A 13,530-nucleotide genomic window follows, 5' to 3' on the forward strand; every position below is an offset into this window, starting at 1 on the left:
ATCCCTAAAATGTTGTAGAATTAGTGGGTGAATGCCCACTCAAAGGAATAAAGACTTGGGAATAGTATTTGATACTTTCAAAAGTGTAATTATTGTATTTGGATGGTTGTTATTACGAGAGTTGCTCTATAAATATAACACTATGTATGCTATCAAAACACAATGCGAAAGAAATAATCAAAGAAATAATATCAGTATCCCTCCCTCTCTTTATCTGCCATCCGTTTGTGTTATAGCTACTAAGATTATAATGTGATATTTTGCGCCTGCTTCGCTCATGTCCCTAACAAAAGTTATTTCTCTAACTTTTGCCTATTTATAACATAAAATTCATTTTAAATTTCCATCATTTTCATCAAAAGTAACAAATATTCGTTATTTGTCGATATTTTCATAATACAAATATCGATATTTTAAATACATGTTAGGACTGTGAAATGGGCTTTTGGGAATAATAAATTGTAATTTGTTGGGCTTTGCCTGTTAGGGGGTTGTTATTTGTATTGGGCCAGTTGGCAATTGAGGTCATGTGACTTGCTTAATAGCCTTTCTTAAGAGAAATTTTTCATTTTGATGGAAATACGAGTGTTACATTACGTGTTTTTATATAAATTGTAAGAAATTTTATTTTTTAAGTTATTAACTTTTTAACACACATATCCCACCATTTATATAGTGACACATTATATACCACTTTGTATGTCAACCACACTGAAAAATCTATCCTTCCTTATATCGTAACGGTCATTCTTTACGAAATTGGTTTTATCCTTTTGTTGCTCCTTCGTCTTCTACCTCCAACTTCATACGCCATTGTTACAAGCAGGGCAAGGAGGGGCGACCACCCCTCTGGTCGTCGAAAATTCACATGCAGAGCAAGGAATCCGCCCCTTCGATCGTCAAAAAGCCACATAAACAACCATGGTATCGGTGGGCTACTTGTTGCAAATAAGGGCAACTCCTACGCCAGGAAGAAGAAGAAAAAAAAAAAAAAAAAAAAAGTTGTTTTAAAACAATCTTGGACCCCGTGAGGTCATTTCAGCATTCCTTTTAAATGAAACATTGCGTTTTGTTACTTTTTCTTCTATCCTTCTTTTGTTGCTTTTCTCCGTTTTTACTTTCCTTTTTTTTTTTTTCTTCTATCTTTTTTTCTGTTTGACTTGGTTCCTTTGATTTTGGTTAAATGGTTTGGCTTGGTCTATCTTTCTTTTGGTTTGATCTTCTGATTGGTCCTAATTATACTTTAAAGACATAAGTGCTTCAATGAAATATTTTAGATAAACCATACCCACAAAATACCACATAAAATAAGACTTTCAATACTAAAATTACCTTAATGTTGTTAATACAATATGGAGGAGGTTATTTCATACTCAAATTTGTATGGTTTTTTTTTTCTAGCCATTACTACTTTCAATGAATTTTCGATGTGACTTTGAGGACTTGTTTCATGTTTCAAATAATACGAAAACTAATGAAAATGATTTGAAAACGTTTGAGTTTTAACCAAAAGGACAAAAATATGTTGTAAGTGAATAGTATCAGGAGTAACTTTTTACAGTAAAAATGTCCTTAACGTCAAAAGTGAACAGTACCATGAGTGTTTCATTAAGATTCCCTAATTTAAATCCATCTAGGCTCCTGCCTAGGCACCTAGCTGCTAGGTTCTAGTCCGTTGTTTGACTAACGCTTAACATTTTTTAGGATCTAATCCTAGCCAATTTAAGCTTCTTACATTGGCTTTGATATTATTGCTTACAACTGCTTTGGTGGAGATACTATTTTCTGCTATGAATAGACTCAAAACTTTGCACTCTCCAATGTAAAAGCAACCGCTTTGATTGAACCTTGCACTCTTTTGAAATTCACCCTTTCCGTCGGCAAATACTAGCTTCGCCACTGGTTACAGGGTCAAGGTTGAACCAGATCAGTGGGATGTCAATGATGAGAACTATGTGGACCGAATCAGTAATTCACCACCCGAACTTCTTGTTCGTATAGTGTCTTTCTTGCCGCTAAAGAAAGCAGTAGCTAGTAGCTACTAGTGTCCTTACGAGGCCATGGCGGTATGTCTGGGCGTCTACTATGACTCTCAATTTCGAAGCTATTAACTTTGAAGAAGGTGATACTTAACACCGCTTCTTGTACCTCGAAGAAGAAGCGAAAGACCAGGAAAGTCATAGCTGCGTCAATTGGGTGAATCACGTTGTGGAGCAGCATAAAGGACAATGCATTGAGCGATTCAGGGCTTGCTTTTTTATAGAAAGCGGATTTGCAGCTTCCATTGATAAATGGATTCAATTTGCAATGGAAAAGAGGGTTGAAATACTTGAGTTGGAATTTCTGTCAGAAACAATTGCTTGCTTAGGTAATAACTATACATTTCCCCTAAAACTACTACTGGGTCTGGAGATGGGTCCGTTTTCTGACGTTCCATGTCTACCGCGCCCTTGCGGAAACAATTTTGGTTTCAAGGCCCTCAAAGCTGTTCAATCGTTTTCAGTATGTTGGTGTGACAGGAGAAGCTGTTGAGTTCTTATTGTCCAACTGTCCAGTTCTTGAACGATTATCACTGAGTTTCACCGGAGATTTAGTTAGTCTAAGAGTTGTTGGTCCCTCGATCACATTGAAATATCTTCTGAGAATATTGTCGTGAACTCCAAAAGATTGAGATTTTTTATGCAAAAATTGTTTCGTTTAGTCATCATGGATGGCTGGCAGATTTTCATTTCAAGAACGTGCCGATGCTGGTTGAGGTATCCATTTCTAAGTTTGGCGTTCTTGCTGAATTTTTAAGGGGTGTCTTCAGCCGACTCTCATGCCAACTGTTTCATATAGAGATTCCGAAGCTGGATATCAGAGGAGCGGTTAGTTACCGTATACCCCATGTTGTTATATATGATGTGCCAGTTTTCTTTCAGTTTTCTTTTCTTCTTGTTGTATTGTTTTGTTCCTAACTCCTTCGGTGGCTTTCAGGTTTACCATCAGAATTATAAATTTCCAGTGCTATCAAATCTGAAGCATTTGGAATTATTAGTTGATGCCGACTATTGTTTTTCCCTTGTTCACTTGGCTTCTTTCATGAACGCAGCTCCTAACTTGCAGAAACTTGTTTTGGGGGTATGTATGCGTTTGTTATCAATACATTACAAATTATAACTTGATGTTTGTATGTATGCATTTGCATTCGTATCTTCTCTCCATTCTTTTACCAATATTTCGAAGAACCAATAGTATGAATATTGGGGAGCAAAAGTTAAGGCTTTGAGTTTTGTCAAACTGTTTTCCTTGATGCAGTTGGGTTTTGGATCCAATGTGGAGATGGCAAAAATAGAGAAAGCTGCCCTGATCCCCCATCACAACCTCAAGATAGTAGAAATGACGGGGTATTGTGGTCATAAATGTCATGTTAAGCATGTCAAGTACTGGATGAAGAACAATGTTGCACTGGAGAAGATCGTTATTAATCATGTCCGGTTTTGGTGTTGGCCTACGGGAATTGAGAGCAATGCCCTACGGGAGAATGAGGAAGAGAATGTGAGAGATAATGCTATTCAATATCTCAAGGAAAAAGTGCCTTCTACCGTAGAATTGTATGCCTGTAATAGTAACTAGTCATTGCAGTGCAGTGCTTGTCAAGATGATATATCTAGAGTTTGTACTAGCGTCAACTAGTAGGCTTTGAGCCTTGACTTAGATGCCTGTATTAGTATCAACTGTGTTACTTGAGCCTTTTGGTCTTATTGGCTTCTTCTTTCGTAGTGTTTGACTTAGATGCCTGTTTTCCAACCGTTAAAGTTTGATGGCGCAACTGTAACTGTAGAGAAAGATTTCTATGTTACGAATGTATTGTCGCCGACTCAACTCACCATAATGCTTTGTGCCATAAAAGTTGTACTTCTCGGCTGTGTGGGCCGCAATGGCCAAACAGATGTTGACCCAACAAGAAACATGTGAGCCCACATGTAAAGGCAAAATGAGTGATCCCTCAATTTTCACACCGAATGCATGCAATATCTCAAACATGGTGGCTCAGTCCAGAATCATTGGTGGGCCCCGTTGCCTGATTCAACAAAGATATACTTCTCCAAGCAAACACCTACTTTGTAGCCATCAGACTTAAATTTCTTGCTACTTGCAGATAGTCCAATCATTAATTATTGTCCACTATCTTCGATGAAATTTTCACATTGTTACGTATTATTAACTTGTTATCAATTTGTTAATGTTATAATGGAAAGAATACATCTTGATATAATTAGTATATGAATATCATAATCAAGAGAACGTCAGCAGAACATGTCTTTTTGTTTTTCTCCGAAACAAGCTCCTATTTTGCCAAAAAAAATTAAAAAAAAACCCAATGGTCAATTATCTTTATACGTTAATGTAACATTAGGGTTACAACTAACAGATAATGTCCCAAGTAAGCACAGCACTCCATGACTGCTTTTTCATTTGTACTCAATCATCCAAATCTTAGCCATCAAAAGTAAAACAATAACAAAATCCCAATAGAATGTCATAGTTCTCTATACACAAAGCTAGCCCTAAATTCTGCAGCATTTTCCGAAATGCTGTCCAACTTCTATATCTAATATTTCCTCATTTATTTTGTCCAACACCTTTCCACTTCTAGTTTTTGTGTTTTTCTTTGTTTATCGTTATTCACTACTAGAAACTCATCAGTTGTGTATCGGAGGTTTTCTCCTTGCCGGAGAATAGTCCATTTCCGTCATGTCTGCTAGGTCCGGATAGTGTTGGTGAGCTGCAGCAGCCACCTGCTGCTTAGAAATAACTGGTGATTTTGCTCTGACATTCCCATTTTTTCCACCATGTGGTGTAGTACTTTTAATGTTTTCCCCTTTCGGTTCGGGACCACCTCTCTTTTCCCTTCCATTCTTCTCATTCTGTAAATGGATCACATAGAGGAAGTTTTAATTCACATCTAACCCTTAGAAATTATCAGTATATTCTAGTTACTTTCATTAATTAAAAACCAACCTTTGAAGTGCTGGTAGTGGTAGCACTAGAGGGGGATGTGGCTGAGATTAGTTTTCTAGTGCTTCCTGCAACAATACAAATGAAAACCACTTGATTAATTTTGGTAGGTCCTCTTTTTTTAGCAGGAACTTTAATTTACTGCATAATCTTACTACGAAAATGGCCACATGATTTAGTAAAATTCAAGACTATAGTGCAAGTCAATAGTTAGATTAGTTTTTTCGGGACAAAGATTGTTCTGCAGAATACATGGTAATTGTAGAGGTTTCATTCTTCTGAAAACTCAAAACGGAAGACTAAATCATTGTCAGACGGTCCTTTTAATGGCCGAAAATAATGGATAAAAGAAGAATGAATTGATGATCTAGCTCTAGCTCTCTATAAATTAAGGTAACTAAGTAATCCTAATGGTGCTTGGGTCTGTGATGCCTAGGTCCGCAATAATCTTCATGAATATTTGGTAACTGGTGGTGTGACGACTTCTTGGATTCTCTAAAAACTGTTTTCTTGAAGGTACCTGATGATGCAATATTACTACGCTCTCCTGCAAGATCAGCTGCTGCAATATTACTTCTTTTCACCACAGTATTTTCCTCTTTCTGCATTTAACAAAAAAATTATGGAATTGATATTGTAAGAAAAAATTTGTACTAAAAGAGTAATTAAGAAACGTATATATGCATATACGAGGAACTTCATAGGGATTCTGTTGCACTATAGCAAAAACGGAATGGTTATATCACTCATATATTGCATATACATCAATATATCACCCACGTATTATCATAACGTGATAACCTATCCCCTTTTTGCTACAGTGCCGCGGGATCTTCACTAAGAACAAAGAACAGAAGTACTCACGTGGATATTATTGTTCTGCTGTCTAACTGAGATGAATCCTTTCTCCAAACGAATCCCTTCAAGAAAGAAAACAACAACAAATATAAGTTACTTTCATAACCAATATTCATAACAATACCTAGGCGTATAAGTGAATATTTTGCATATATATATATATATATATATATATATATAATTGTATATGTACCTTGAGCCTGAGAAAGGAGGAGGGACAAAAGAAGAAGAAGAAGAGATACTGCTAGACATGAAGTAGTCATTTGGAGTATATCTTATGAATCTGCAGAGATGGCCGATCAATTGATATCGAGAGATGAAAAAGGATTGGATGTCAGGAACAAAACTGTTGTGTTTTCTGCAGGTTTCTCTTTTCATATATATTTGTTGAGGAACTTGAATATGGACAGTATGGGAACTTCTGAATGGTTTATGGTTGGGAGGATGCCTGCTTAAATACATACATGTACACGCACATATTTATACGATCTTTGGGCACACATTTAACTTCTCCCCGACAAGAGATTTTTGTGTCCAAGAGATTTTTGTGTCGAAACATGTCCCGATACTAAAAAGTGTAATAATACAATTAGTTAAAAAAATTTAAAAAAATAAACCAATTATATTATGACACTTAATGTAGTAGATCGTGTTCCCAATACACTATTTTTCCTAACATGTAACTTGAGTGGGATAAAGTGTAAGTCTTTGTCCAAATAAATTAAAGAAATCTTTTAGAAGGATAGAATAAAAATTTGGATTAAGGTTGTGTTAATGAAAATTCCAAGTTCAAAAGGCAGCGGATTATGGCGACAAGAATTGTCTTTTACTCATATAAAGTATGAAAAGCAGATATTCTTTGCATAGAATTAAATGTCCCATCTTTTCAGGGGATGATGAGGATTTTCTGAATCCTCTTTTCAAATCTTGTTTTAAATATGAATTAATCGACCAAGATGATTTACCGGTTTGCTCTATTTACTCGAGAGATAATTAGGTAAAACTGAATTTATATATATATTTTTTTACCTAAAACATTAGGTGAAAAGTGATATAGACATGACATGAGAATGTAATAATACACTTCGTTAATTGCACTAGTTAGGTTTTAGTCCTATATTCTCATATGCATGATGTCTCAAATCACATTTCACAATTCGTACATCTTTGCTTTTCATGTTGTATCTCATTTTTCATGCAACAAAAGAAACAAATCTTACATATGCATGATGTATCAAATCACATTTCACAATTCGTACACTTTTGCTTTTCAGTGTTGTATCTCATTTTTCATGCAACAAAATAAACAAATCTTACCGTGGGATTAGACAACATGACTTGCCAAGTGATACCAACTGCTATGATTTATACATTATTTGTTTAGTCAATGAATTTGAAGCTCTGCTCTTGGAGAAAGCCAACAGACATCATATGTGGCAAAGCATAGGCATTCCGTTTTGGGTGATTAATCAGATCGTATGGTATGGCTGATTGGAGTGAGGGATGGGACTGTCCGCACTGCATGATGTAATTCATGAAAAACCTTCGTAAATGGAAATTTCATGCATATTTACTTAATTTGTAAGTTATAACTCAAACCGAGATCCTCACTGGATCTCATATTTCAAAGTAAAATGAGTGAGTAATCTAGACAACTCCTTAATTCCAAAATTTACGATCTCATTAGTTTATCCTACTAGCCCGCCTAAAAAAAAATATTTTAAGGTCTAAATCTGTCTCTCCCTCTTATAAACGGTCCAAATAGCACTATTTGTTGCCTCTGGAATACCAAGACTGACGTTTCAAGTTGAAAACAATAATTCTTCTTCATCATTTGATATATCGAATAACTCTATTTCCTTACATTGTCAATTCGGGGGTTTAGGTTTATGCTACTTTTGGTATATATAGATATATAGTAAATAAATAAATACCACATAGAAGTGTTTTAATACTATATACGTCATGTCGTTTCGCCTCTATATTTTAACAAGATGATATATGTACAACACAAAATGTTTAATTACACTAAGGGACTATTAAAACTTGATGTGAAGTAAGAAACACACTGTTTTAATCAATCGGTCTAATTTACGTGTGCATAGAGTTTAAAACTTCATATCTATGTTGATCTGTTTGATATATCAAGTGAGAATATGCTAATGACAAGAATTTCAATGAGAATTATCGCAATGGTGAATTAGGCTCTGTCACGACTTGAGCTACCACAAACGAAGTGGGTAGCAAACCCATGTGTCACCGGCGACAAGGCGGAGTAAATGCGACGGCGACAGGCGAAGTTGAAAGTCACCATTTCACAACTCCTACCGGACGTGGCAGTAATGTCTCTAGCTAGCTACTGGCTGCTTTCTCACGACCACTCCACGTGGACGTCCACATCCAGCGGCCCCCACCAGAATATGATGTGGCAAACAATTCGGTCATGTGAGCACCGCCGCATCACGAGGCATGTCTGTCCTTTAACCGTCAAAGAAACATCCCGGGACCCGGGACCCGGGACGACGTTTGTCGAAGCTGCCAGGCGCGCGGGAACGTGACGACTTTCGCAAACATCTCCTTCCAGGGCGGTTTGCCGATCATAGTGTGCTTATTAAATTTTTTTTTTGTTTTAACAAAAAATTTAAAAGAAGATTGACTACTCTCACCATCAACATCAAGCCTAAATCATAGCATTCGTTCTCTTACCTCCATTGTTCTAAAATTCTATTTCAAGCACCACATGCCCTAGTAAGTGGTTATTCAACATTGTGTGTGTGTGTATATATATATATGTTTTTTTTTTAAGTACGTTTTGAGATTGATTCTCGTTTCTTATTTCTTTGTTGGTTTACTAAGTGAAGGGTGAGGATTCAAGCCTACACGTAAATTTCTCTTTTCCCCCTCAGCTCTTCATGCACATGGACCTCGAGGAAACATGTGCTTAATATACATTGTTTACTCATTTTATATGTAACAAGTTAAGCTTAATTGTCTAACTATGTTATTTAAACAGGAACAATATCCCTCACAACTATTTCGATGATGTTTTTAATCACTCAATCTAATTTATTTGAGCGATGACTTTTACCTGACAGAATATGGTCGGATAAAATTATAGATGATAAAAAGGTATTTTATCCAATAAAGTTTATTCGTCTGGACGGAAAGGTTTTTTTTTTTTCTTTTTTTTTTTTTTTTTTTTCTTTTTGGGGTAGTGACGAAGCCACTTTGGAGACCTTCTTTTGGAACTATATTCATACGACCATACTATTGTTTAAGCTCAAGACTGAATAAACTACACACCATCACTCACCATGGGAATATGCTAAGTTTCGTGCATGTTGTTTGTCATAAAAAAAATGCTTGAATTGTGGGCTGCTGTCATTGGCATGATGATGCAATTAATTACTAATTATTTTCCTCAGACATTGAGAGTTTCAATTATGCTTTGTACGTACGTGCTGTCTATAGTTATATACTGAATATTATTTCACCCTATAATTATTTGTTTTCTCCCTCAGGACTTACTACTTAATTTGAAATCTTTTATCAAAATAGAACGACTAACTTTTTGTTCTACTTGAAATACTGTCACGTAATATTACAATTTCATTCAAATTATAACATATGTATTTATTTTTTATTAATATATGTTAAAAGTGAGACATATTAAACATATTACTCACCTATATTATAACACATAAAAAAGTACATTGCATGATAAATGTATAAAGTGCACATCAAAACAAAACTTATCAAAAGGAATGGCAGGAAGATTTATACACTATAAGAAAAGTGTGTCTCCTACACATAAAATGATTGTTAATTAAAGTCATCGATGCAAATAATTAATAAAAATAGTGCATGCAGAAGCAGAACCGAAAACTCTGAGCAAAAGCAGTCAAGGACCACAGAAACCATAGTCAATTAGACATCGATCAAACTATCATAATCATCCTCTAGAGCCGCATGTACATGGAATAATTTAAGATATTTAGTTAATTAAATTATTATGGGATTAATAATATATTGCTGGAGAAATCCAAGTTACATAAAAAGTTGGATTGAGAAATACGTATTGATCAGCCGACACTCGACAGAGAGAGACATCACATGTTTTTGGGATTGAATTAATGTTTGAATTGGACCACTGTCCAGTGATTTCAACGCCTGCATTTTGTTCTAGAGACATGTTTTTAGGGTCGTATGTCTGGTTACATTTACAACCAGATAATCCAATTCGAATTTGAATATATGGGATCGAGCTTCCATATTTGAAAGTTCTTAACTACTGTATAGAGACTTTGAACTTAAAAACATCGAATTATGTATTAAGTTGTCGTTTATTCTGGTTGACAATATATATACTTGCAAAAATTAATGAGCTAAGAAAAAAAGCTAACCCAAGATATTTCTTCCTCTAGCGTAAAATTTGATAGTTATCTGATCCCCATCATAATCCGCTAGAGGGACTTAACGGAAATCGTTGTCGTTAATTTAGTGGTGGAGGTGGGTAAGGTGATGGATAAAACAGCTAATTAACCCTAGGTATTTCCTCAACTAGCTTATATATAGCTCATCACAATCCGCCAAAGAGACTGATGAAAGCCAATGAAGTTAACTTAGTTGTGGTGAGGGTGTGTATGATGATAGGTAAGAGTATGCTAGATTTATAATTCGAATATAACCAAAAAATTAAAAGTCTCCCAAAATGTGGAGAAATTTGTGACGAGATAATAAATACTTTGTTGGGCGATTATTTGAACAACGTGGAGACATGCATATTTAATATTGGACCCAATGGATAGGTTTATGATATGACATGGAGGTTTTGCACAGACCGTCGTGATTCATGAAAATTAATTTGGTTGGGATCGACGTGACATCTCATGCATGCATAAATGCCAGGTTAGGTATCCATAATAAATAAATCATGATATTATGATATGAATATACATTTAGCATCCATGAATTTTTACTTCGATTTTTGAAAGTTTGTGTGAGACGTGCTAGCTAGGCAGACCTTCTCTACCTCTTAAGATAAACTGATTCATGTGCAAGTGCCGCTTAGATAGAACCTTTCATCTCTTCGGTCTGAACATTTAACTTGTCAAATTAACGTACAATGGGAATTGGAAAATGGGAAAGTGGGAACCCTTCTCCTTCCCAACGATACAAACAAAAATAGAGTCATGCAGGGATTTGAAATGTTAGTGAACTTGTCGTCTCCACCAAATTGTGAAACATGATCAATACCCAAATCATCATGTATTATGGACACAGAAACATGTTGGGTTTTCGTTCCCATTTTGTTTGTTTGTAGGCCTTCCATACCCATATATATATGTGTACTAGTGTGAACCTAACATGTGTTTTCCATCCTGCTACATTGGCACATGGGTGCCATCCCTCGCATACAATTAATGTATTGTAGAAGCACTATTTAATTAGAGAAATTAAAGATAGATAGCATATTGGTTTAGTCAAGTTAATTAGATCAGTACATTATTTAAAAAAAAAAAAAAATGTACCTACAAATAGCGTGAATGCTACAATCATTGATGATGGCACTAATGCTATGTTACAATGATGCTGAATGATCAAGTAGCTCATTTGAACTGAATATTTTCGCCAAAGAAGCTCAAGCTGCCTCCTATGCTTCATGAAAGATTGTCAAGATCTTAAGATTCCATCTAAGTTCAAATATTTCTTTTCGTAATTTTAATAAACGTAATATAGATGAAATATTGCTTGTATATAAAAAAAGGTACAAGAAAATGTTCAGTATTGCAACAAATACTTCTTAACGTTGAAATTAAACCAACCTTGAGTTCAAGATGGCTGAAAATTATACACAGGTTTCTGCAATACGTAATAGTATAGTCAACCAGTTGGGCAGGCATTGGAGCCACTCCCACATCCTTGAGTTTTGGCACATGACGGTGTAACACCAACATAGTTGATTGATAAACAATACTATATAGCTACTTATTGTCTTTTCATGCATGATTGATGAGAGAAAAAGAAGACGACGACTACTATTGAGATAACATCCATTAATTCATTGACATGAATTGATGAAGAAATAAGTGCTGTGCCTGCAACTATGCAAGTGGGTTCATACGACGCAGCCTCCGCGCATACACGATTGTGATCTGTGAGTAACTCCCTACCTCTTGCACAAAAAAAAAAAAAAAAGAAAAAAAAAGAAAAGGGTCTTGTTTAATAAGTATGTGTTTATATTTTATACGGCTAGTCATGCAATGACATAAATAAATGCATAATTTCTACTATTTAATAGAATTTTCTTTGTCAATCAAAAGAAAGTAAAAACACCATTCTACCCCTGTTAACAAAAATAACGAAAAGTTATAGAGAATATAAAAAATAAAAGTTGCGGACAATATAAATCACACAAAATAATTTCGTTTTTTTTTTCTCTCCAGGTAATCCTCACTTTTCCTCCCACCTCCCTCACTCTTTCTACATGAAGCAACTATCTTCATTATTTCTCTAAAAATTACTCATCAATAGGATGGTAAACGGATCAAATCAATTATGATATGATCCAATTTAAGAAGAAAAATCATTTGACATGATCTAATAATCTAAAGATCATTGATAATCCTAATAAACGTTATTTTAACCATCATGGATGGGTGGCTCAGTGGTTAGGTACGAATTTTAGGTATGTATCCCACACAATACGTTTTGAGTCCATTTCCTGGGGCTCTTGAATCTCATGATGGTGGCCAAGAAAGGCTAAAATGCCATTGTGAGCCTTCCCAACTTGCGGAAAGATGGACTGCCATGGAAAAATCACTAATAGTCCCTATCGGATTTGGTAACGGACGGATATCCGCATTAATAATGTGATCTGATGTGATTATAAGAATTTTCATTAATTAACTATTATAAGTTCTGTTTTTACCAATAATATACGTCAACGCTTATCAAAGAAGTTGAAAAATAACATATATAACTTGACAATTAATTTCTACGCAAGTATAAAAATTTAAAAAAGATGTTATTGGCATTCTAAAAAGTTTATTGTGCACTTCTGATAATGTTTTTTTTTTCTTTTTCCAATTACATGTTCAGCCTTCGTTGCCTCTATTATTTGGTGGAGAAGCGTCTCCAGAGTACTCCACCCAAAATTTATATGTCAATCACCTTACAGTTGGTGGTTGGTGATTTCACCGTTACAAATCCCGCCCACCATAACCGCTAAGCCACCCCCAAATTCACAACCTAATTTCCCCCTCTCTCATTTTCATTCACTAATTAATCCCTCTGGCTCTCATTTCCTACACTAATCTTTAGTATTAATCATATATTTATGTTTTAATTGTAGTAGCTTGATTAATGCTTTGAGTTAATATCTCCTCTCGTTCTAACGATGCATGCAACTTGTTCCCATGCTAATCCTCCTCGAGAACCAACGTAAGTTGATTAGAAGAACAAAATTAAGTTCGAATTATTTCACATCCACTTAATACTTGATTGTATGCGAAATCAACGCGTAATTTATTATATTCGCATAAGATGTCGATGTCTGAAAGCAAAAGAACGTGACTGTAGTAAAAAGACGGGTGAAGATGCTGGTTTACTTGCCAATTTTGGATCTGCAGAGAGGGTGAGTATTAATAAGCACTTTTTATCTCTTCTTCT

General features: G+C 35.2%; 2 protein-coding genes across 2 annotated transcripts; one reads left to right on the plus strand and one right to left on the minus strand.

The window, feature by feature from the left end:
- Window positions 1-2,060: 2,060 nt before the first annotated feature.
- On the plus strand, window positions 2,061-3,615 carry LOC137746864 (uncharacterized). Its single transcript, XM_068486884.1, has 6 exons — window positions 2,061-2,066; window positions 2,218-2,368; window positions 2,520-2,612; window positions 2,722-2,867; window positions 2,977-3,120; window positions 3,298-3,615. The coding sequence occupies exons 1-6, from the start codon at window positions 2,061-2,063 to the stop codon at window positions 3,613-3,615; spliced, it is 858 nt and encodes a 285-aa protein (XP_068342985.1).
- An 884-nt stretch (window positions 3,616-4,499) lies between these two features.
- On the minus strand, window positions 4,500-6,255 carry LOC137748300 (uncharacterized). The gene is made up of 5 exons (XM_068488433.1): window positions 6,053-6,255; window positions 5,866-5,921; window positions 5,522-5,603; window positions 5,005-5,069; window positions 4,500-4,910 (listed from the first exon to the last, which is right to left on the minus strand). The coding sequence occupies exons 1-5, from the start codon at window positions 6,120-6,122 to the stop codon at window positions 4,686-4,688; spliced, it is 498 nt and encodes a 165-aa protein (XP_068344534.1). The 5' UTR covers window positions 6,123-6,255; the 3' UTR covers window positions 4,500-4,685.
- Window positions 6,256-13,530: the final 7,275 nt, after the last annotated feature.

The sequence above is a fragment of the Pyrus communis genome, chromosome 10 (genome assembly GCF_963583255.1).
Source record: "Pyrus communis chromosome 10, drPyrComm1.1, whole genome shotgun sequence".
In the NCBI taxonomy this organism is placed as follows: Eukaryota; Viridiplantae; Streptophyta; class Magnoliopsida; order Rosales; family Rosaceae; genus Pyrus; species Pyrus communis.

Coding starts and splice junctions, on each gene's coding strand:
- LOC137746864 (XM_068486884.1), top strand. Junction 2,613..2,721: donor AGTTAGTCTAAGAGTTGTTG/GTCCCTCGATCA, acceptor GATGGCTGGCAG/ATTTTCATTTCAAGAACGTG. Junction 2,868..2,976: donor AGCTGGATATCAGAGGAGCG/GTTAGTTACCGT, acceptor GGTGGCTTTCAG/GTTTACCATCAGAATTATAA.
- LOC137748300 (XM_068488433.1), bottom strand. CDS start 6,122: ATGACTACTTCATGTCTAGCAGTATCTCTTCTTCTTCTTCTTTTGTCC. Junction 5,922..6,052: donor CCTCCTTTCTCAGGCTCAAG/GTACATATACAA, acceptor TCTTTCTTGAAG/GGATTCGTTTGGAGAAAGGA. Junction 5,070..5,521: donor TAGTAATATTGCATCATCAG/GTACCTTCAAGA, acceptor GTATTGTTGCAG/GAAGCACTAGAAAACTAATC.